This window comes from Nicotiana tomentosiformis, chromosome 6 (genome assembly GCF_000390325.3).
Source record: "Nicotiana tomentosiformis chromosome 6, ASM39032v3, whole genome shotgun sequence".
In the NCBI taxonomy this organism is placed as follows: Eukaryota; Viridiplantae; Streptophyta; class Magnoliopsida; order Solanales; family Solanaceae; genus Nicotiana; species Nicotiana tomentosiformis.
In genome coordinates this window covers 145247133-145270080 of record NC_090817.1, presented here as the reverse complement: position 1 = coordinate 145270080, position 22948 = coordinate 145247133, and the positions used below count along the sequence as shown (strand labels likewise).

At 36.3% G+C, this 22948-nt stretch overlaps 2 protein-coding genes across 2 annotated transcripts; one reads left to right on the top strand and one right to left on the bottom strand.

Annotated features, from left to right (window-relative positions):
- Positions 1-4514: 4514 nt before the first annotated feature.
- On the top strand, positions 4515-8371 carry LOC104103662 (glutaredoxin-C5, chloroplastic). The gene is made up of 5 exons (XM_009611581.4): positions 4515-4909; positions 5033-5106; positions 7060-7134; positions 7608-7634; positions 8076-8371. The coding sequence occupies exons 1-5, from the start codon at positions 4620-4622 to the stop codon at positions 8150-8152; spliced, it is 543 nt and encodes a 180-aa protein (XP_009609876.1). The 5' UTR covers positions 4515-4619; the 3' UTR covers positions 8153-8371.
- A 2766-nt stretch (positions 8372-11137) lies between these two features.
- LOC104086526 (photosystem I reaction center subunit IV A, chloroplastic) lies at positions 11138-13077 on the bottom strand. The gene is made up of 3 exons (XM_009590813.4): positions 12504-13077; positions 11452-11517; positions 11138-11361 (listed from the first exon to the last, which is right to left on the bottom strand). The coding sequence occupies exons 1-3, from the start codon at positions 12756-12758 to the stop codon at positions 11257-11259; spliced, it is 426 nt and encodes a 141-aa protein (XP_009589108.1). The 5' UTR covers positions 12759-13077; the 3' UTR covers positions 11138-11256.
- Between the last annotated feature and the right edge of the window lie 9871 nt (positions 13078-22948).

The window sequence follows — 22948 nt, the reverse complement described above, 5'->3', positions numbered from 1 at the left end:
ATATAAAAACCTCAAAAACAACAACAAAGATGGGAAAGTAACTCAACATAGGACAACACCTTCTTTAATCCAAATTTTTGATAAATGTATATTAATGCCTCATTTTAAACTTATTTAATAATTATTTACAGATAAGGAATCCATAATGAAATTATTTTCAAGAAATGTCAACCCAAATAACCACGGTATTTCACATAAAAATCAAAGTGACAATCACACCAAATTATCATATAAAAATAACCTCGGCAAACAAGGAATGAGGAATGACAAATACATGATTTAATAAGTGCCAACAATTTCAAATTTCATACATAAGGAAGTCAACGAATTTTAACCGATATAATTTGCACATTTAAACTAAGTACGTACTCGTCACCTCACGTACATGGTTTTCAATTACACAATTTCCACATAAGACTCAATACCTAAGGGGTAATTTCCCCAACTCAAGGTTAGGCAAGATACTTACTTTTTTGAAGTTAGGCTGATATTCTAAAGTAGACTTCTTGCTTGAATTGACCTCCGTACAGCTCAAATCTATCCAAATTGATTGTATAACTTCATTAAAATTCATAGAAAATAATTCTGGATAATAAAACGCCGACTTAAAATTTCACATTAAAACGTCAACCAAAGTCAACGTGGGGCCCGACTCTCAGAACCCGACAGAATTTTACCAAAATTCGAACACCCATTCCGATACGAGTTCAACCATACCAATTTTATCAAATTCCAATAACGAATCGACCTCCATATCTAAAACTTTCATTTTTGAAATATTTTGCAAAAATCTCAATTTCTTCCATCAAAACTCGAATTAAACGATAAATATAATCATAGATTCATGAAATATAATCACAAGGGAGTCAAGATCACTTTTCCCAAGTTGTGTGGTGAAATTTGCCTCTGAAAATCGCCCAAACCGAGCTCCCCAAGTCTATTTTTGTCAAAAATGGCAGAAAACTCTCGTTTATAGACCCTCTGATGTTTGTAGCACCACAGGTGGCATGGGCCACTGCCTGTGGCATCATTTCCAGAACTCCAAAAGTCCCAGTGCCAGGGATAGCGCCCCACGCTACCCTGGATGCTGACGACGACGGAAAATATTTTTCGACACGGAAATGGGCATAACTCTCTCATACGATGTCTGAATTCGACGATTCTTTTTGTTGTGGCTCCGAAATTTCAATAAGGATCTAATTATTCAATCAAAACTGAATTTGGATCTCATTTTATTAATGTGAAACCACTTATTTTGAAGAAACGACGTCAAAACATCCTAGAAATATCCAAATAAAATTCTCTTAACCATCCGAAATCCACCCGAGGCCCTCGGGACCCAACCAAATATACTAACAAGTCCTAAAATATCATACGAACTTATTCGATGCCTCGAATCACATCAAAAAAAACTAAAAACATGAATCCCACCTCAATTCAAGCTTAAATGAAACTATCGAATTCCAACTTCTACATTCGATGCCGAAACCTATCAAATCAAGTCTGATTGCTTCAAATTTTGCATACAAGTCATAAATGACATAATGGACCTGTTCAAATTTTCGGAATCGAATTTCGAACCCGATATCAATAAAGTCAATTCTCGGTCAAACTTTCTAAAAATCTTTCATTTTTCAACTTTCGCCAAAATGCGTCAAATTGCCCTACGGACTTCCAAATACAAATTCGGACATATGCCTAAATCCGAAATTACTATACAGAGCTATTGAAACCATCAAAACTTTATTTTGGAGTCGTTTACATAAAAGTTGACTCTCCGGTCAACTCTTTTCTTTTAAGCTTCTTAAATAAGAATTGTTCTCTCAATTTTATCCCGAATCGTCCGAAAACCAAACTCAACCACACATGCAAGTCATAATACGTATTACGAGGTTGCTCGAGATCTTAAGCCTATGAACGGGATGCTAATTCCTAAAACGACAAATCGAGTTGTTACAGTATGGGTGGAAATAGTCGTTTGGAATCAAGACGGAGAGTGAGGTACATAAGATTCGATAAAATCGACTAAGTTTATGGAAGGTCTGTATTGTAGCCTGATTGCATGATATTTTGTTAGGAATTGGATGAAACTCAAAACATAACAGTTGTATCTCTCTGGAATAGCTTTCCAACGATATATTGTGGCTCCCAAACGGATCTCTGTGCAAAGAGTTATGTGCATTTTACTGAGCAATGCGCAGTATGCGCGCCCGGATGGTCCCATGCGTGGCCGCGCACTTGTGGCAGTGCTACTGACTTTCTGTGCGTTAGGTGCGAGGTTGGGGCCTTCAGGTGCATGGGAGCGCACCCGGGGGGGGGGGAGGAGGGGAGGGGGTCATTTTTAAAGCCCTACTTCCTCCCCCACACCCCAAAACACAAAAACTTGCTCTAGAAAGGGAAGCTCTCAAGAACCTCACTCCTCAAAGGTCCCTCCACCATCCAAGGTGAGTTCTAATGGTGATTCTTAGTTAATTTCAATTCTTCAACACCTTATTAACATGTATAAACCCTTCAAATCATTAGATATTCGATTGGGGCATCATTGTTGAGAGAAGAAACCCTAGAATTCGAATTCAAGAGGACTGAACATCAAAAGGTAATATCTTCACCCTCTAATTGGTTATAACATTGGATTAATGATTATAGACTCTAAGTTCATAAGCTATGGGTTGATGGATTTGATAGAAAAGCATGAACCGTCATAGGTTTGGGTTGTTGATTGTTGATTATTGATTAATTGTGTTGTTTATCTTATGGATGATGAAGAATGGTATTGATTATAGCAAGTTGAGATTTTAGAATTTTCTAGGAGTAAGAGAATGGGATGTTGGGTGTAGAAACACCATTAATGAGGGTTATGAAGCTTTATACCCACCAAGTGTTTGATAAAATGCCTAAGTGACCTAAACATGAGTATTGTTGCTAATTTGGAATCCCTTTAACTTGTATTGATATAGATTAAAGTTGAAAGGGGTTGGCGAATGTTGTATTACGCTCAAGAGCAGAAAGTTAAGGTATGTGAGGCTAACTCTCTATGTTTGGGAATGTTAATGATTCTCCCTACACTACGTTTGTTTTACGATGTTACTAAATGCCTCATAAATATAGTTACGCCTAGTTCCTTGAATAGTTCAAGAACTTTTATTCCCTAGCCTTGTAACTCGTTCATGACTTTCATCCTGAACGTTGTGAGCTCAATGCGTAATCAATATAGACTTGTGTTTAATTCTCATGAGTCTCAGCCTAGATTACCACCATGTCATAAATAGTTGAAGCATAAGTTCTCATAATCAGTTCATGAATACATGTCTCGGTCCAGTTCTATTCAGCATTCAAGTATCATGTAACTCAATATGTTCAGTATTTCAGTATCATGTATTACAGCACGATTCTCAGTTCATGTTTTTAAATCCATGAATGTTGAACACATGTATTTGGGCCTGAGGCCGCAGTTTATGCTTCATGCATGTTTGGGCCTGAGGCCGCAGTTAACGCTTTATGCATCTTTGGGCTTGAGGCCGTAATTATGTATACGTATACTTGCGCCCGAGGCCGCAGTTTGTGCACATATATATTGGGCCTGAGGCCGCAGTTTATTTATTCAGATAAACAGGTTGTTCATCATTCAGAAGAGGGAGTATTCATATCCTTACTTCCTTTATCAGTTATCAGTTATCATTTCAGTTTCAACAGTTATCATTTCAGTTATCAATTATAAATCCTCAGTTATCAGCTCAGTATCAATTTCACCATTTATATTTCTTTCTTTCAGTTACTTTACATATCAGTGCAATTCAAATGTACTGACGTCCCTTATGTCCGGGGCCTGCATCTCACGATGTAGGTAATGATTTACAGGTTGACGATTCAGAGCACTAGGATCCTCGTACCAGCTATTTGGTGAACCCCAATTCTTTCGGGGCATTACCATTACGTTACAGTCTTTATGTATTTATAGACGGTCAGTGTTTTCAGTACTTCATTAGAGACTTCATGGACTAAAGTAACAATTAGACAGAGTCGCAGGCTTTTCATGTTAAGCTATGTTAGCTACAAATATATTTCAGAATTGTATTAGTGTTTTCGCCTTTTGATTTATCTCATTCAGACTTTCAGTATATCAACATGCGTTAGTTTATCTTTCGCATTCAATATGTTATGATATCACATGTTGAATAAGTCTGATTCTCGCATGTAGTCAGGCACCGTCTACCGTGCCATGTTCGGGCGTGACATCTAGTACCGTTTCTACAACCTTTAGCTCCTTATCTTTTAAATAAAGTTATACAGTACTTTATTATTTCTGACGCAAATGAGACAGTGCCTAATGTCAGCCAAAAAAGGTTAATACGTAACTTTTGATGCAAAGGACACACACAATTTGTGTGTTTTTTAACATGTAATCCACGTTCCTTGGTAAAAAGTTGATACTATCAGATCCAATCGAGTTAAACTGTAAAAATTTATTTTTCAAATTAATAAAGTACAAGACATTACGTGTAAAACTTCAAGCTGAATTTAGCAGAAAAGGTGACTAAAAAGTGAACTCTTGTGAATTTGGCAACTAGATAGAACAATAAAAGAACTGAACTGAACAGATAAAGAGTTTCCTCAAAAAAATGGCTGCCACTTCAAATCTAACGAAAAGCTTCAGCACTTTCTCTATCTCTCATTCTCTTCACCCTCGAATTCACACTCAAATTCTCTCACAGTTCCAGCACATTCCCAGTTACAACTGCAGCGTTCCAATTCACAAATTTGCGTCCAGAATTGAAAACAAAGGACCTCGGAAAATGTGTCGGGTCCAGATTCGGGCGATGTCGGGTTCATTCGGGTTCCGATTGGAGGAAAGTGTGAAAAAAACCATTACTGAAAACGCAGTTGTTGTTTATTCCAAAACTTGGTGTTCGTAAGTTGTTGAATTTTAGTACTCGTTATAATATTTTAGGTAAAAATGGAATTTTTATGCCTAATTGTCCGCTTTATTTGAGCTTATTTTGAAGTGGGGTTCTTAATTTTTTGCTGTAAAAAGGTACTCAATGGAGGTGAAAGCTTTGTTCAAAAAACTTGGTGTAGATCCACTTGTTATTGAATTGGATGAAATGGGTAAGTTTCTTCCAAAGTCAACAACTTTTACTACTTTACTTGAAAGAGTTTAAGTTAAATGTGTGAGCACGTAATTTTTGCCCGATATGAAAATCACTCCTAAAAAATAAATGTAATTTCAAGTAAGTCGAAATAATTGATCTTTGAAGGGGAGTCTTATAGCAACGGTAAAGTTGTCTCCATGCGACCTATCCATGCGACCTATAGGTCACAAGTTCGAGCCATAGAATCAGCCACTGATGCTTGCATCAGGGTAGACTCCCTACGTCACAACCTTTGGGTGCGTCCCTTCCTCGGACCCTGCATGAACGTGGGATGCTTTGTGCACCGGGCTGTCCTTTTTCGAAATATTTGATTGATTGGTTCTTTAATAGTAGATGATAATTAACATGTAACAGGTTAAATTACATTAATGGTGTAAACAATTCATCAAACTGTTAGTGCATATAACTTTAATCCTACTTAAAAACATCTTCTTTTCGAGTCTCATGCTTTCAATGTTCATGAATTGACTCCAAAAGAAGTGTTTACTTTTGTGGGAATCATATCTACAGACGTATTTTTTCTTAATGTGAATTAAGAAGGTGAGCTTTAAGTGTATTATGTATACAATCTTAGTATGATTGTGAAACCAAAAGTAAGGCTTATAAATATGACTATGAATCTAAGATGATTAATTAGTTGAATGTATATATACAAATGGAATATTAGAGATACTCATTATGGATATTCTACTAGCATGGGTTTATTTTGGTTACATCAAATTCAGTGGAGTACTTGAGTTAAGTTCCTGATAAATAAGAAAGTCAGTTATTATTAAGTATATTAACTGCTACTCTGCAAAATTGATGTTGTCAAACAAGAGAAATGGCGGTTGCAGACTGTTTGTGTTACAAAATTATGGAATCTCGTTGACAAGAATTTCCCTTGTACAACAAGGTTTTGGCCAAAATGCTTGTTGGTCGAGTTAGTGGTATTTCTGGGTATTCGAAACAATTATTTGAGATCTTGAGCTAGACGACAATTCTTGTTACATATGGTAACGCTAGCTAATATTGTTGTTTTGACTTCATGAATGAGAAACATCGGTGGCCAAAGGTTTTTGAGTAGAAGGGAGCCGAGCTTGCGTTCACATTGTCTAGACTATTTGTTTTTTACCTAGGCCTGAACCTTAAGGACATCTTAAGACTGGTGCCTACTTTGACGAGAGAAGTAAAAGGGACTTCACCTTGAGAGTTGAATCCCAGTTACAGTATGAAGGAAAAAAAGGGGTAGCTTGTGCTTAGAACCTCACGAGTATATCAATCAAAATTTTGTGTGGTGTCCATTTAGTTGGCTTGATGGTGGTCAATAATGAAAGCTTGAAGTTCCCTTGTTACCAGTATTCCTTTAGTTTTGATTATGACGCGTGCAGATTCTTCAGAAAAACCATATATGCAAGTAAACACCGTTCCACTACACCTCTGTTTGGGGAATTTGACAAAGTTCAGCTGGAAGTGGTTGTATGTAATTTACATGAATATTTATCTTTTAATGCATGTCTCCTTTCACCATGTCCAAAAATACAAGCAGATGGTGGTGCTAAATTGTTATCTGAGATGAGGGTAGCAACACACTACCTTGTGTTGCAAGTAGAACTCTCATCGAACAAAGAGGAAAGTTCAGAAATTGTGTTGTTTCTCATATTGTTATTTAACCATAAATATGTTCTGGCCTTTGTATATTTTTCTACTACCACACACTACCCAGAAGAAGGGAAATCTAAAAAATTTGGGAGAAGTTCGCACAGTTCACACCAAGTCTGATTAGTTCATTTTGATTGTCTGCATTTGAAAGTATTTCCCATTAACTAAGGTTATCTAAGTTGCAACTGTGGCATTCCATGCTCTAGTCATATACAAATGTATACCTTTTCCCAATTAGTTGATGCTATCTCTAAATTTGTGGTTTCAGGTCCCCAAGGACCACAGCTGCAGAAAGTGCTGGAAAGACTTACTGGACAGCATACGGTTCCCAATGTATTCATTGGTAAGAAATGTCGTATTGTGGAGTTGTTGACCTTTACAAGTTTTTGGAATATGACAACAGGTTCTTGGAGCTTATTTATTTCCTGGTTATATAATTCTTAACGTAATAAGCAGATAATTTGCTTCCATAATGAAAACAAACTTCTTTATGTGTGAAATTTTCAGAAGTAATAGCCGTCTTCATGGAGAGCACCATAAGTATTTGGAAATATTTCTTCTTTGAGAGGCAATATGTTTTGATAAGACAGTTTATATACCTTGGTTTAATATCATGATGAAAATGTAAAGAACTCCTTTGAATTTACAAAGCCAAAAAAAAGAAAATAGGGACAAAAGCTTGAATAGTTTGACAGTTTGCATACTGCCTCTTAACGAAGAGTGCCTGTTTTCAAGTTCTGTTGGCATTTGCTGCTGATTTTTATTGCGTTGTTTATGTGAAGGACTTGTAATAAATGAGTTTTTCTCTATGACCAGGGGCCAAACACATTGGTGGTTGTACAGGTACATTCTCTGATCAGTCTTATGCTTTCACCATAGATTTGCAGAAACAAAGTATTGCTATTCTGTGTTTTTTCCTTGAAAATAATGATTTGACTTCATTCCCAAGTTTATAACCTATTACAACATTTTCGGCCTTGTGAAGAACTCTAGTTATTAAGTATCTTCCCGGACTGTTTGTTGAGTGTTAACAGCAGGCTCTTCTTGCTTACTGTAAAAAATGAGTGGTTGGTAGTGTATGTCCTACCTACAGAAGTTGTGCTGAATTAATGAAGAAAAAGCTTTATAGCTGATGAACACTAGAGTACCTTTTCTAGTTCAATTATCTAGACATTCTTTGCAATCTTGCAATTAACTCTAACTACTGTTGAATAATTATTGGAACATGAAAAAACTTGTCGGAGGAGTTGGATTACTGTTGTTTTTTTTCTTCTTTGGGTACAGATACTATTAAGCTGTATCGGAAAGGAGAACTTGAACCTTTGCTATCGGAAGCTAATGCTGGAAAAACAGAGAGCTAGTCCCCCTTGAGCTATCCATGCCAAAGCGATCCTATCTCATGCTCTCCTTGTACGCATTATTCTTTCAGATCTCTTTGACATTCATATTTGATTATGTTGTTCCTTTACAAGTATATCTTGCTTCTGAATGTTAAACTCACTGTTGAAGCAGAAAATTTATGTTGATGTAACTTCACCTATGACCATGAGCTTATAGATGATTTTGCTTCGTCTCTCAAAGATTATAGTTTTATACTTATTAAATTTGACTAGCACTTACACTTATCTTACTTGAGAGAAACCAAATCAATTGAAAGCTAAACAAGAATTTGGTGTTCGTGTGTCAAATTTACTTTTTTTTTTATGAAGTAATATGTTTCATTAAGAAGGCATCAAGAAGATGCAAAGTTACAAGAGACATATGTGCTAAATAAACAAAAATATTACAGGAGAACAATGTTTGCCCCAAAACAAAGTCTCAATCTAGGACAAGAGAGCTAGTAAAGTCCAACAGGTGTCCTGTACTATTTACGGGGGACAACTTTGTCCAGCAAAAAAGATTGAGCAGGCATTTAGATTTGAGTAAGTGGTTTGGGGTTGAGGTGCCATCAAAGCATCTTCTATTCCTCTCGTTCCATCAACACCAAAAGATAGTTGCAGGGATCATAAGCCAGATCTTCTTGATGACCTTATCAACCTCCCAAAGACTCCAGCTCATGTGTGCCTCTCTCAGGCTCTGTGGCATGACCCAGCTTAGGCCAAAAATACAAAAGAACATGTTCCATAGGTCTGTGGCTACTGGGCAGTGTAGAAGTAGGTGATTAACTGTTTCCTGGTGTCTCCTGCAAAGGTAACATTTGTTGACCAACTGAAATCCCCTTCTGCATAGGTTATCTTGTGTTAAGCAGGCTTCGTGAAGGGCAATCCAGTTGAAGCATGTCACCTTCACAGGTAATTTTGTCCTCCATATCCGTTTCCAAGGCCATGAATGCAATACCTGATTCTGATTGTTAAGTTGCTTGTAGCAATCTTTAACAGTCAAATTTACTTATTTGAGACTTCAAATATGACAAGCTTGCCTAATATTATCGGCTATCATTTTCCAACGGGTAGTCACCCCCCCCCCCCCCCCTCTTCCAAACCCAATGTCTTCCATGCGACAAGGTTGTAGAGATGCATCGTGCATATTGAAGTTGATTGATTGAATTTATTCATGTTAAAATTACTTATTAAGCATTGGGCCAGAGCCGAGATGTGTATAAATTCGTCATGCATATTGGAGTTGATTGACTGAATTTGATTGCGGTCAAATTACTTATTAAACATTGGACCAGACCCAAGAGCAATCAAATTACTTATTAAACATTGGACCAGACCCAAGATGCATATAATTCTGTCCTTGGCCTTTTCCAGTAAGAGGGGTCCTTTCAAGAATTACAGTGTGAATAAAAGAGAAGATTGCAAAAGTTGCTAAACTTATTAAGAAGTCTCAAACCGAAGCTGCATTGTTGTACTTTTGTGGTGCATAATACGTTTCTCGGGACATCCTGAAGACTCCAGCCTTCGTTTGTCGACTACTTTATCTTGGGATTGGGAGGAGTGACTTCTATCCTCAAGTTAGTATTGTTAATGAAACAAAAGTAAAGAGTATAAACACTTATTTTTGGATATGGATTGTAAACAAACAAGGTCACTAGCCTCATCCATGAGTATAGTCATTCCTCTACCTCAAGGGTGTATTGTTTTGTCGATAAGTGTATCCGCTTGTGAATGCCATTCTTGTCATATGTTTTACCTTGTCGTGTTCGCGTATTCTGTGCCTCATCGTCATGTCCATCAATCTCCCTCCTTTCTGTTGCGACAACCCTATATATGTTTGTAAGTAGGTATGCTGCATCTGTTTCTAACTAGTCAGCTTTAACGGTGTTCTTGGGTTTTGAGATGGTAGTTACCTCCTATGTTGCACGGACTCTTCAAAATGTTGTCTCACGCGTGTCAGATCCTTCAAAAATACATTACTTTTGAAGGATCCGACACGCACCTGGAGAAATTTTCGGAGAGTTGGAGAAACGTAGGTTACCTCTAACTGGAGGTCAAGATCCTTGCAAGCATTCATTTCTCCTGTCTTTGATTTCGATATGCTTTTTCTTGATCTTCAAAAAGATAATATATACATTGATGTACCTTTTCTTTGATAAAAAAAGGATCAAGTTATGACTAAACATATGTTCCTGAAAGAGTGTAAATTAGTTACATTTTCTTACTTAGTTTAAAGCCATATTGTTAACTTGAATTCCTCAAATTGTGAAATTTTCTCGAGATCATTATCATCTGGAAATATTTTTGCTCTGTTTAATACAACTTGCATATATTCAAGCTTGGCCAAATCTGCCAAATGACACTCGACTTGAACTATGTGCCCGGGATCGACACAATACTAATTATGTGGGGATTATAACATATGAATCATTTATGTGGTGATTAATAATGAAGTGATTGTTATCCCATTAATTATGAAAGGATTGTTATGCAAAAGAAATACTCGTAGGATTGTTATGCAAAAGTTAATTGTTTTAAGGGCATATTTGTCTTTAATGTGGTTAATCATTGTATTACTAACTAATGCATATTCGTATTTCACATTTTAATTCGCATAAAATAATATATAAATTCTTGCTTAACTTAATTGGGATATTATTTAATACTGTCAATCACACATTGCATCAAGTAATTCTATGATTATTTTTTGTTATGCGGCCAAACAAAGGCTGCTTTTGTTATGTAACTATTTTTTTTTCTTATGCGATCAATCAAACTCTATCTTATTTTTACAAAAATTGATTATGATTTATTCCTGCACAATCAACAAAACGACTCCTAATGTTAAACACTCAATGTCTTCAAAACTTGGATCCATATCTACTTGATATTGGAAGATTTATGCTTTGAAAGAATTGGATTTGAGCAATGGTAACAATAAAAATAGAAAAGGGATGGGATTGCGAATTGCCACAAACTATAATTGACATTCATTCACAATCAAAGCCAGTATATAACTAGAGAATAAACATAGAAACCAAAGGGCCTTGCATTCTACAAATATACTAGTAATTGGTCGCCAACTCTCATTTCACTTCTTCGATTTCATCCAATGCGTAATTGTTGGTTGAAACATTAGCATAATTCACTTTGTTAAATCGTACAACAACTGGGTAACGAGTATTTGGATCCTGAGATATTAACAACAAAATGGAAAACATTAAAAGTTAAACATCATTTTTAAAGTCTAATCGAAATAGATTTTATATTAAATTTCTTACCTGATCACAAGCTACAACTGAACCTGTGCCCTTGTACCAGTAAGATTCCTTCCTAAGAATTCTCACCTGTCAACAATATTATCAGTAACATATTAGATGATTCTACATTCAATCATGATCCAGATAATAATAACATACGCAATGTAATCTCACAAGTGAAATTAATCATGATCCAGATAAGTCTAAATGTTACTACAATCACTATTCTTTTGTGATAATGGATGTAGAATAACTTGAATAGTATACAGGAGTTTAACTTACTATACACCGACAATATAAAAAAATATTTAGATAAAGTAAGAGTAACCGTCACTACAAGCGAAAATAATAATAACCTGAAAAGGAAACATGTTAATTCTTTACACTGCAGCAGATGCAGAGACGGTGTCGTAAAAGTAGAACAGCCTATGATTGTGAACAACTATATCAAGAAAATATAATATCTATAGGATAACTTCCATCTTGAAAGTTTTATGACTACTACTTTATAAGATACTCATGATTTCTCACTATTTGTATTCCCATACAAATATCAATTGGATCCTCTAGCAATATGTTGTGAATACTAAATTATCAACATATTTGCACAAGTTTAACTTCTATACACTCATAATATAATTATTTTTAATGATATTAAATCACCTAAAAAATAATCGCGTAATCGTCGTCTATTAACAAAGTGGAAGCAACAACCTAAACAATAAGACAAACTACCTGCTACAACAAGTTAAAATATATTAACTGTGTAAAAATTCTTTATGCCTGTGTATACAAGTTAAATCCTTTTTGCATTAGGTGGCAAGATGATATATTGAACACTTATATATAAGGGATTTTTACACAAATAGCCGGTCATATTTATTGTTTACTTTTTCTAGTCATATACATAGATTATACATTGAATATATATAATTATACACATATTATACCTAAATTATACATATATTATATATCCACGTGTTATTTTTAGTTTAAGCAATTGGATGGACGACTATTTGGATTAATTCTTCTATATATAACATGGGGTCTTTAATTTCCTTTAAGCAACTTACTTTGGTTCCTCTCTTGGGTCCAATTGGAGGTGGCTTGGCAGCTTTGACCGGAGCTTCAGCCGGTTCAGCTGTAGCGGCAGCAGCCGGTGGCGCCGCCTCTTCCGCGGCCCTTACGACGAGTCTCGGGGCGGTGCTGCCGTAGTTCTTGGAGGAGAAAAACAACATAGTGGTACGAGAAGTGTTCGTGTTAGAGGCAACATTAGGAGTTGCTACCAAAAAGTTTGATGCAGCAGAAGCCATGTTACAACTTGCCATAGTCTACTTGATTGTCTTACTTCTTACTTGTCTGAAAATTTTGATAGATATGAGGTTGTTGAAAAAGAAGAAAAAGCAATCTTTGGCAAAACAATAGAGTAGATTTTAGAGGTTTTGAATTAATTGGATATATTTTTCATGGACAAGGAGAAACCCTGTGGCCTCCAGTTATTGCTCTAGCCACTAAGGAACTGCCACGTAGTTACCATATCCCATTCTTTTGGATAATGTCATCACTTCTCTTTTGTCTTTTCATTTTTTTCATAATCTTGTATTTTTTAAAAAAAAACATAAAATGGTATCCGAGCTAGTTTACGCAGAGAGGCGGATTCAAGATTGAAATTTAATGAGTTCAACTTTGTACTGAATTTATGAGTTCAAATTTAATATTTGTTAAAATTTTAGTAGTTTTTTTTCTTCTGATTTTATATGCATATTTACAATTCGTATCGAAAGTTATGGATTCAGATGAACCAGTAGCCGAAAGGCTACATCCGCCTTTGTTTACGCGCACCTCAATTAATTTCACAGGATATATGTTACCTCACACCAGGGGTGGATCAATGGATTTCGTGGCCTAAGGCGAAACCATACGAAGAAGCCCTTATAAAATATTTACACTAACAACAAAATTTGCTTTTAAATATCAAATTAATCATTTAAGACAGAAAAAGCGAATTTCAAAAAAAAAAGGAAGAAGAGCACAAAAAATAAAGTGGTAGACTATCAGATGTTGAGGTCCAAAATTCAAAGTGAAAATTTTGATTTGGCTATCATCATCACAAACAAGAAAAAAAAATAAATGTATATAACGTAATAGCTTAAATTTTGAGCATTAACGGTGTCAAAAATATTTACTCCTTCTGATCAATTTAAACAGTGATTATAGTTCATTCTATTAAATAATACTTATTGGTGAATATCTAAAATAAATTGTAAATAACCTAATATAATATGTTGCATTACACTAAAAGAAAATCAGTGCATGAATGCTTTTGTGTTCATGCAATTTCAGAGTTCATTGTAAAAGAAATTTATTTTGTTGTCGATATATATAACTTAATTCCTATATAAAAAGGATAGAATTAAATTAAATTGAAGAGTGAAGCAAATATACTAATTAATGATGAAGAAAATTATCATAATTTATAAATTTATAGTATAAAATAACCTCAATCAAGTAACAAAAAATATACTGTAATATTTTTTAATTATTTATATAAATTATATAGTATATAATAATAATAATAAAAATTTAAAATAAATTTGGGGCCTTCAAATTTTTGGGGTCTAAGGCAACGGCCTCACTGCCCAAAGCCTTAGAGCCGCCCCCGCTTCACACCAGCATAGAGACCAAGTCTGTCCACAAGGCTTGGACAAATATGTATAAATTACTTAGTATTTATATTTACAATATTAATAACTCCTTTTTTTGGATTGATAGTTTATCCTTTACATAATTTATAGAAACAACAATTAGATAACAGTGGCCATAAAGTCACTAAGATTGCAACTCGTAACATGATTTATATTGTAATCTCTTAAGTCTTAACCATTAAACAGTACAATTTGTTGTCACGAGATTTACAAGATTATTGCTATTACAAAGATGTGCAATTGTCCATTACGATGTGAAAAATGTTAGACGGCATTTTATAAATCATGATTCATGACTAATGCGTTCATATTTACGAAAATATTCTTAATTGTTTATGGCAGGTTAGCAAAACCCCTTTTAAATTTATTTTAACCTTCATAAAATACAATTAATTCTTTAGGAAAGGTCGGTAGCAATAAGTATTCAACCCTTCAAACAGGTTATTTAGAAATTAGTAAATAATGCATACATTTAAAATTTTGAGAAAACATACTTTTCCATATTCTTGTAAAATTTGTGATATAAAAGATCTCTTAAAAGCATAAATTTCAAATCAATAATACTATGCTAGATTTATGTGGTTTATTAGTCGGAGAAAGTCTCTAAAGTGTTCATATTATCTTTATTTGAGGATAATGTATATCCTCATGTATAGTATCTCTTTTCCTGAATAATTTTCAGTCATTTTTAGGATATGTCTATCTTAGCTTGAATGGTAAAGATTCTTTGACGTAAGTTAAGAAGGATGTTTTACTGACATTTGTTTTAGTTTGAATAAAAGAAGAAATTTCTGCTATTTTTTATTATTATATAAACATATTCAATGAAGATAAATATATATTACTTACCAATTGGAAGAACTAATATTGTTTTTTTTATAAAAATTGAAAGATTTAACGCATACTTGATGAATACTACTAATGAGCAAAATCAATAGTCTGATTTCTGAAATTAGATGAACAGATTAGTAATATATATTCAATTATTTTTTTCCTCTCCAATCGTGGTCTTACTCAAATATTTAATTACTTCTCTTTCGCCAATTCTATAACATATTGATTCCTGACTCACTAACATTACTTTTTGGTGTTCTTTGTTTCATTCTTGTCACGACCCAAAAATCAACCGTTGTGATGGCGCCTATCGTGGTACTAGGTAAGTCGCTACTCAATTATATCAACACAGTAAAAGCTTTAAAATATAGGCGGAAATAATTTAATATTTAAGAAAACCCCTTTTAAAACCGAAATAAACCCACAACACAATACAATCTATCCCAAAATCGGGGTGTCATCAAGTACATGAGCATCTATGTCAGAATACAGTCTACTACAATGTCTAAGGAGTAAAAACTGAAGTACAGGTAAAGATAATGAAGGAGAGTCAAGGCCTGCGAACGCCATGCAGCTACCTCGATAGTCTCCGAGATCCTATCACCTCAATCAGCAGCCGCTGTAATCAGAAATACCTGGATCTGCACACGAGGTGCAGGGTATAGCGTGAGTACAACCAATTCAAGTAACAAACCCAAACTGTGGGCTGAAAGTAGTGACGAACTCAACCGGCACAATTCAATACAGAAAATAACAGTGCAGAAATATAGACATGCTTTCAAATTCGGTAGATATCTTAAAACAGTAAAATGGATCAATCTGAATAATAGGAAAAATATATAACTCCTCAACCTCTACCATGCCAATGCAATGCTGTATGTGATACACCATGCTGACAGCCTCATATGCTCACACTCTCGAATACTCAACAACTCGGTACTGTATATGGCCTATACGGCCCAGGAAAGATCCATCGCGGAACATATACATCACTAACTATAAGTCACCCAGTACCAAAGAAGGCCAATCCAGCCCTGTGGAGAAGATCCATCTCCATATAATATCAACTGCGCTCACTGGGGTTGTGTGCAGACTCCGGAGGGGCTCCTTCAGCCCAAGCGCTATCATAAATCAATATTACCACTGCAGCATGCAGCCCGATCCCATAAATATCACTTATAATCAGGCACTCGACCTCACTCAGTCATCAATCTCTCCAGTCTCTCTCTCACGGGCTCACAATGTCATGATACTAGCCCGAAAATAATGATATGATGCATCAATAAATAACAACAAAGAATGCGATGAGATATGAAATGAATGAATATGACTGGGTATGAAATATCAATGAAATCAATATGACAACAACAAGAAACGACCACTATCGGTCCGAACAGTACCGGCATAAAACCTAAACATGATATCTAGCATGAGTGACAACTCAATTACTTTATCACATGATGAATACGAGGGTATCAACAAGATAAAATCACTATACGGTGCCATGGAGTCAACCGGGTCATAATTCTCAGGGTGCACGCTTACACGCCCGTCACTTGACATGTGCGTCACCTCAATACCAATCACATAACACCAAATTTGGGGTTTCGAACCCTCAAAACCAAGTTTGAAAGTGTTACTTACCTCAATCCGGGCTAAATTCTACTCTAAAATGCCCTTGCCTCTTAAATCCGTCTCCAAACGTCCTGAATCTAGTCACAAGCAGTTCAATACAATCAATATAGGCTAAAGGAATTAATTCCACAAGAAAAATATGAAATTATAGCCAAAATCTGAAATCGGCCCAAACCCGGCCCCCGGGCCTACGTCTCGAAATCTGACAAAAGTTACAAAATCCGAAAGCTCATTCACTCACGAGTCTAACCATACCAAATTCATCAAAATCCGACACCGATTGGTCATTGAAATCCTTAAAACCAACTCTCCAAATCCCTAGTCGCAAACCCCCAAATTTCACCTCAACACCACACAATCTAGGTGGGAAAATAATGGGGAAACAAGATTTATGATTAAAAACGAGTACAAGAAGCTTACCTCAACAATCCCCTCGAAAATCCTCTCCAAAATCGCCCAAGTCCGAGTCCAAAATGTTGAAATGAGACTAAACTCGTGAAGTCTCATATTTAAGGAGTCTGCCCAGGCCTTCCGCACCTGTGGCCATGTGCCCGCATCTGCGGCTTCGCGGGTGCGAACAGGTCCGCTTCTGCGAGGAATTCCGCTCCTGCGGACCAAAATCAGGCTCCTGCGGGCTCGCTCCTGCGAGGAAAAATCTGCTTATGCGAAGCCCAACCCACAGTCCACTTCCGCTTCTACGGTCCTCATGCCGCATATGCGGTCACGCAGGTGCAGGAAAAGCATCGCACCTGCGACCATCTGCTGCCTCGCCTCAAGTTTCGCACCAGCGCTGCCCTCTCTGCCTATGCGAGTTGTCCTTCAACATCAAACTTTGATCCGTTAGCCACCCAAAATTAACCCGAGGCCCCCGGGACCTCAACCAAAAATACCAACTAGTCTTATAACATTATACGAACTTAATCGAATCTTCAAATTACCTCCAAGAATATTGAAAACATAAATACATATGGATTCAAGCCTAAGAAACTTCAAAATTTCCAAATTCTACAAACGACGCTGAAACCTATCAAATCACGTCTGATTGACCTAAAATTTTGCACACAAGTCATAAATGACCCCAAGAACCTACTGTAACTTCCGAAATCGAAATCCGACCCCAATATCAAAAAGTCAACCCCCGGTCAAACTTTCCAAAAATTTGACTTTCGCCATTTCAAGCTTAATTCCACTACGGACCTCTAAATAATTTTTCGGACATGCTTCCAAGTCTAAAATTACCATACGGAGCTACTGGAATTATCATAATTTGAATCCGGGGTCGTTTATACATAGATCAACATCCGGTCCATATATGGTTGATGTAGTTCCCCATGGCCAGTGTCATCCCTTCCGATATTAGCTGTGTGATCACGTCCAAAACACATCTCAATAGAGATATAAAACGGTTGTATGCAATAATACAAACCCAACTAAGAGTCGAGGTCGAATCCACATGCAGCTAAGATGGGAGTTAGTGGTATATATTTCAATTTGCACAATTGGATTATCCAGATTGCACTTCCACAACAAAGATTTATTTCTGTATCTAATGTTACTCTAATGATTGCAAAATAAATAAAGAAGACTAGAGATAATTGTTTTTAAGATTTTTTCAAATGGATAAAAAGCCTAGGGCTGTGACCATGACATAGGTGTCTGCCTAATGGGATAAAGACTTTAATGCTTGTTTTATCGATTGGGGTTTATTATATCCCTCAACTCTAAATTACCCACTCAATACCTCTCGGACAAAGAGTGGTTTTGCCATTACCCAAAACAGTTGATAAGAGCTCAAGTCGGGTTATTTCTATCTCTAGGTTGAACCTTTTAATTGGGTTAATCAATCTCTCAATTGACCTAATTCCTTGTTAGCCTAGTTATCCTAGACTAAGTCCCTCTTTCTCAAGTAGAAACTAAGTTAAATAGGCATGAATCAATGTTTGCAATGATTAATTCTAAAATTGAATTATGAACTAAGCTAAATAATCAACATCCAATCTCAAACAAATATAAAATTAATCACCCATAAGGTTTATACACTAGGGTTGGGTCACAACAGATAAGTGAGGATTTTGACTACATATTAGCGCCTTTTAGCTTTCGTTTTAGTCCAAAAATGATTAATTGTGTTCCCGAAAGCTGGTGAAATGTGCTTAATTGCAGGAATATTGGAATATGAGCTCCCAAGATGAAATCCAACTCAAGAAGGAGTTATCTGAACTCAAATACAAAAACAAGCACAAAAGCTCAGAAGTGCGGACCACATAATATCATCTGCGGCCACAGGTTATGAAGAAGTCCCCATCAGAGAAATGTGCAAAGTGCGGTTCGCACATAAATTGTGCGGCCGCAGAAGCTGGGTTAGAGCAAAAGTGGCAGAAGAAGAGCCACGCGACCGCACTCACATTTGTGCGGACCGCAGAAGAGCAAGGTGCGGTCGCACTCAGAATTATGCTGACCGCAGAAAGAAAGCAGTACGGCCGCAGGTCAGAATTATATGACCGCAGATTTCCACTTCCGTCAAGCTGAAGAAAAGTGCAGACCGCGCATGGAATTGTGCGGCCGCAAAAACCTCCGAAATGGCATTTTTGTCCGAAAATTTTAACTTTGTATAAATAGAATAGTTTCACTTTTTTAGGTTTACTTTTGACATCAGCTGCTGCAGTAGACAGTTTCTTTTACTTTTTTTTTTAGTAGTTTTTGCTATTTTGAGCTTTTTGAATATTGATTTCATCATTTTAATTATCAATATGGGTTTAATTATCACTTCTTCGCCTATTTCTTCTAGTATAAGCATGAGTAGCTAAATTTTCACTTGGGTTGTGACTCAATCCTAGTGTGTAAACTTAATGGGTGTTTGATTTATTGCTTGTTTATGGTTGGGTGTTTATTATCCAGCCTTGTTCTTATTTTTATTTGAATAAAAATGGTTGCAAATATTAATTCATGCCTATTTGACTTGGTCTCTACTTGAGAAAGAGAGACTTAGTATAGAAAAACTTGGCTAGCAAGAAATTGGGTCAATCGAGATATTGATAAGCCCAATTAAAAGGTTGAACCTAGAGATAGTAAAACTCGACTTGAGCTTCTTATCAACTATTTTGTTCAATACCCATTTGGACTTGAGAAAGCCAAATTGGGCAAAATCACTCTCTGACTGAGAAGTATTGAGTGGGTACTTGAGTGTTGATAGCTATAATATACTCCGACCAATAAAACAAGCTTTAAAATTTATAACCCGTTAGGCAAACACCTAGGTGAAGGTCATAGCCCTATGCCTTTTATATCATTTGAAAAACAACAAAAATAATTTCCTAGTTTCATTATTTGAATCGCAATCGTAGTTTAATTTAGATTTTCAAACAAAATAAAATATTGCGGAAGTGCAAATTTAGATATACAAACTCACGTGCTAAGATATATACTACTAACACCTATTCATATATCTCCCTGCGGAATTCGACCCTAACTCTTGTTGGGTATTACTATTGCATCGACCGTTTTCATAACCTCAAAGAGAGGAGTGATATTGGACGAGATCAATTTTTGGCACCGTTGCTGGGGAGCTAAAAAATGGTGTTAGCTATATAGTTAGGTGTGTTTTGGGATATCTTCTGTTCCTTCCTTGTTACTAACGTGTGAGTGTTGTAGGTGCAATCATGGCAAATAACGATCTCAAAAACATAGATGTAGGGGATGTGGATGTTGAGGATGATCAAATAGATGAGGTCCCTCTTGAACCTCATGCCAATAGACGAGGCCGACTGCCTCAAGACAATGTACCCGCTCTACTCCCACCTCCACCACGAGCGGCTCCACATCGGGTGTTTCCGAATAAAGGGTATGCAAGTGCTATAGTCCCTCCCCGTAATAGGGCGGGCAACTTCCAAATAACCAACGTGATGCTCACTTTGCTCGAGCAACGAGGGTTCTTCACAGGTGCACCGAGTCAAAATGCATATAAACATTTGAAGGGGTTCGTAGATATGTGTTGGGGGAGAAAACAAACATATGTCTCTGAGGATGCTTTGAGGTTAAGGAATTTTCCCTTCTCTCTACGGGGAAAAGTTTTAGATTGGTTTGAACGTTGGCCAAATCATTCCATTCATACCTGGGATGAACTAACGGAGAAATTTATTTCAAAGTACTTCTCTCCCTGGCACATGGCTATTCTTCGGGATGAAATTCTAGCATTCAAGCAAGAGCCCAATGAACTACTGCACGAGATATGGGAAAGGTATAGAACAACAGTGAAAGAGTGCCCCAACAATGATATGACGGAGAACATGATTCAACAAACTTTCTATCGGGGGATCAATACTACCAACCAATGTGTAGTGAACCAACTTGCCGGTGGGAACTTCATGATTATGCCTATGCAGAGGCGTGTGATATTTTGGCTGAGATGGCGGATACTTCATTGGCGTGGCAATCTAGAGCCAATATTCCACAAGGTGATCCAAATGCGATTCTTCTTCATAAAGAGTTACATGACCATGGGCAAGCCATAGCCGAGTTGACAACCACCATGAGCCAATTGGCAAAGGCTCAATTTTAATAAGTGCAAAACCCGAGGCAAGTCAATGCTATGGAGGGAGTCGATATAATGGTAAACAAGAGAAGAACAAGAAGTCCACAAGTGCAACAAATAGTGGACAATTTTGTGCAAGATGATAGTAGATTTGATCAAGGTGATTCTTACAATGATTAAGAAGAAGAGGTCCAATATATGAACAACTTTCAAGGGAAAAGAAACAACTTCCACGGCCCTAGTCAACAATAATGAAGACCTTCAAATAATCAAGGCAATTGGAATTCTAACAACCAAGGTAATTAGAATAGTGAAAACAATCAAGGCAATTGGAATAACAACAATCAAGGCAATTGGAGTGGAAGCAATAACCAAAGGAATTGGCAAAACAATAACAACTAAGGCAATTGGGGAGGCAACAACCAAGGCGTGTGGAACAACAACCAAGAAATCGAGGGTCGGGGTTTCAAAGGCCCCCCGATGAATCAACAACCGAGCAAACCACCTCCTTATCCTTCTCATGGTCCTAGTTCCTCCAACAATGAAATGGGTCGTTATCACGACCCAAAATCCCACCACAGGCATCGTGATGGCACCTAGTCTCTAAGACTAGGTAAGCCAATTTCTATTACATTTTGAAGACATTTAAAAAAAAAAAAAGTAACCAAAACTAACAGCGGAATAAATATGAATATATAACCTCCCAAGACTGGTAGTACTGAGTCACGAACTCTAACTGAATACATAGAATGATCACGAGGACCGAATATACAATATTGTTTGATTACAAATTAACAGTACAATGAAATGAAAAGACTCCAAGGGACTGCGACGACCAAGCAGCACTACCTTGAATCCTTACGATCCCGCTTAAACTCTGCTCAAGTCCGTTATCTTCAATACCTGGCTCTGCACAAAAATGTGCAGAAGTGTAGTATGAGTACACCACGGTCGATACCCAGTAAGTATCAAGACTAACCTCAATGGAGTAGAGACGAGGTACAGTCAAGACACTCATTAGTCTAATAACCTGTGCAATATAGCAGTATACAATAGTACTGGAAAACAACTAGCAATGATAACAACAACTCAACCAGTGATATAACAACAAGGCAGCAAGAACATCATAATTATTGCTCAGGCGAATAAGGAACACAAGTACAATCAATAAGTCAAGTCCTTCAAATATAAATCCTTCACATATTACTCTTTAAGATAAATATCTTTCGAATATACTTCTTTTGAATAATTATCTTTCGAATATACTTCTTTCAAATAAAAATATCTTCAAGTAAAAGTCATCATGTGACACCTCATTTCAAATCATAAAAATTATGGGTCTCAGCCCACTTTCATATTTTTCACGACACCTCGTGCTCATATTTCTATCACCATCACACGGACAACTCACGCGTCAATAATAAAATTATCATATTTTTCCCCGGCACCTCATGCCCATATTATTTTCATAACTGCACGGACAACTCACGTACCAAAATATCAATGTATATAAGATTTGCAAGATAAATTTATTTTCAATAAAGTAAGGTTAAAATATTTAAATCAAGTAAGAAATCAACAAAAAGATAAGTTTATTTTAGAAATCGTTTGAGAGAGGAAAAATAACATTTCCTTTAAAATAAAGCATCAGATAAACTACTGATTTGGATATAAAATTTATTAAATTAAACATACTGGAAAATTTTTTTTATTTAAAACAACTCAATCATCAAAGACAAGTACAACCCAAAAATATAAATCCTCAAAGTCTCGTACGGAAAAGTCAAGGTCAACCCAATACATCAAGAAATAC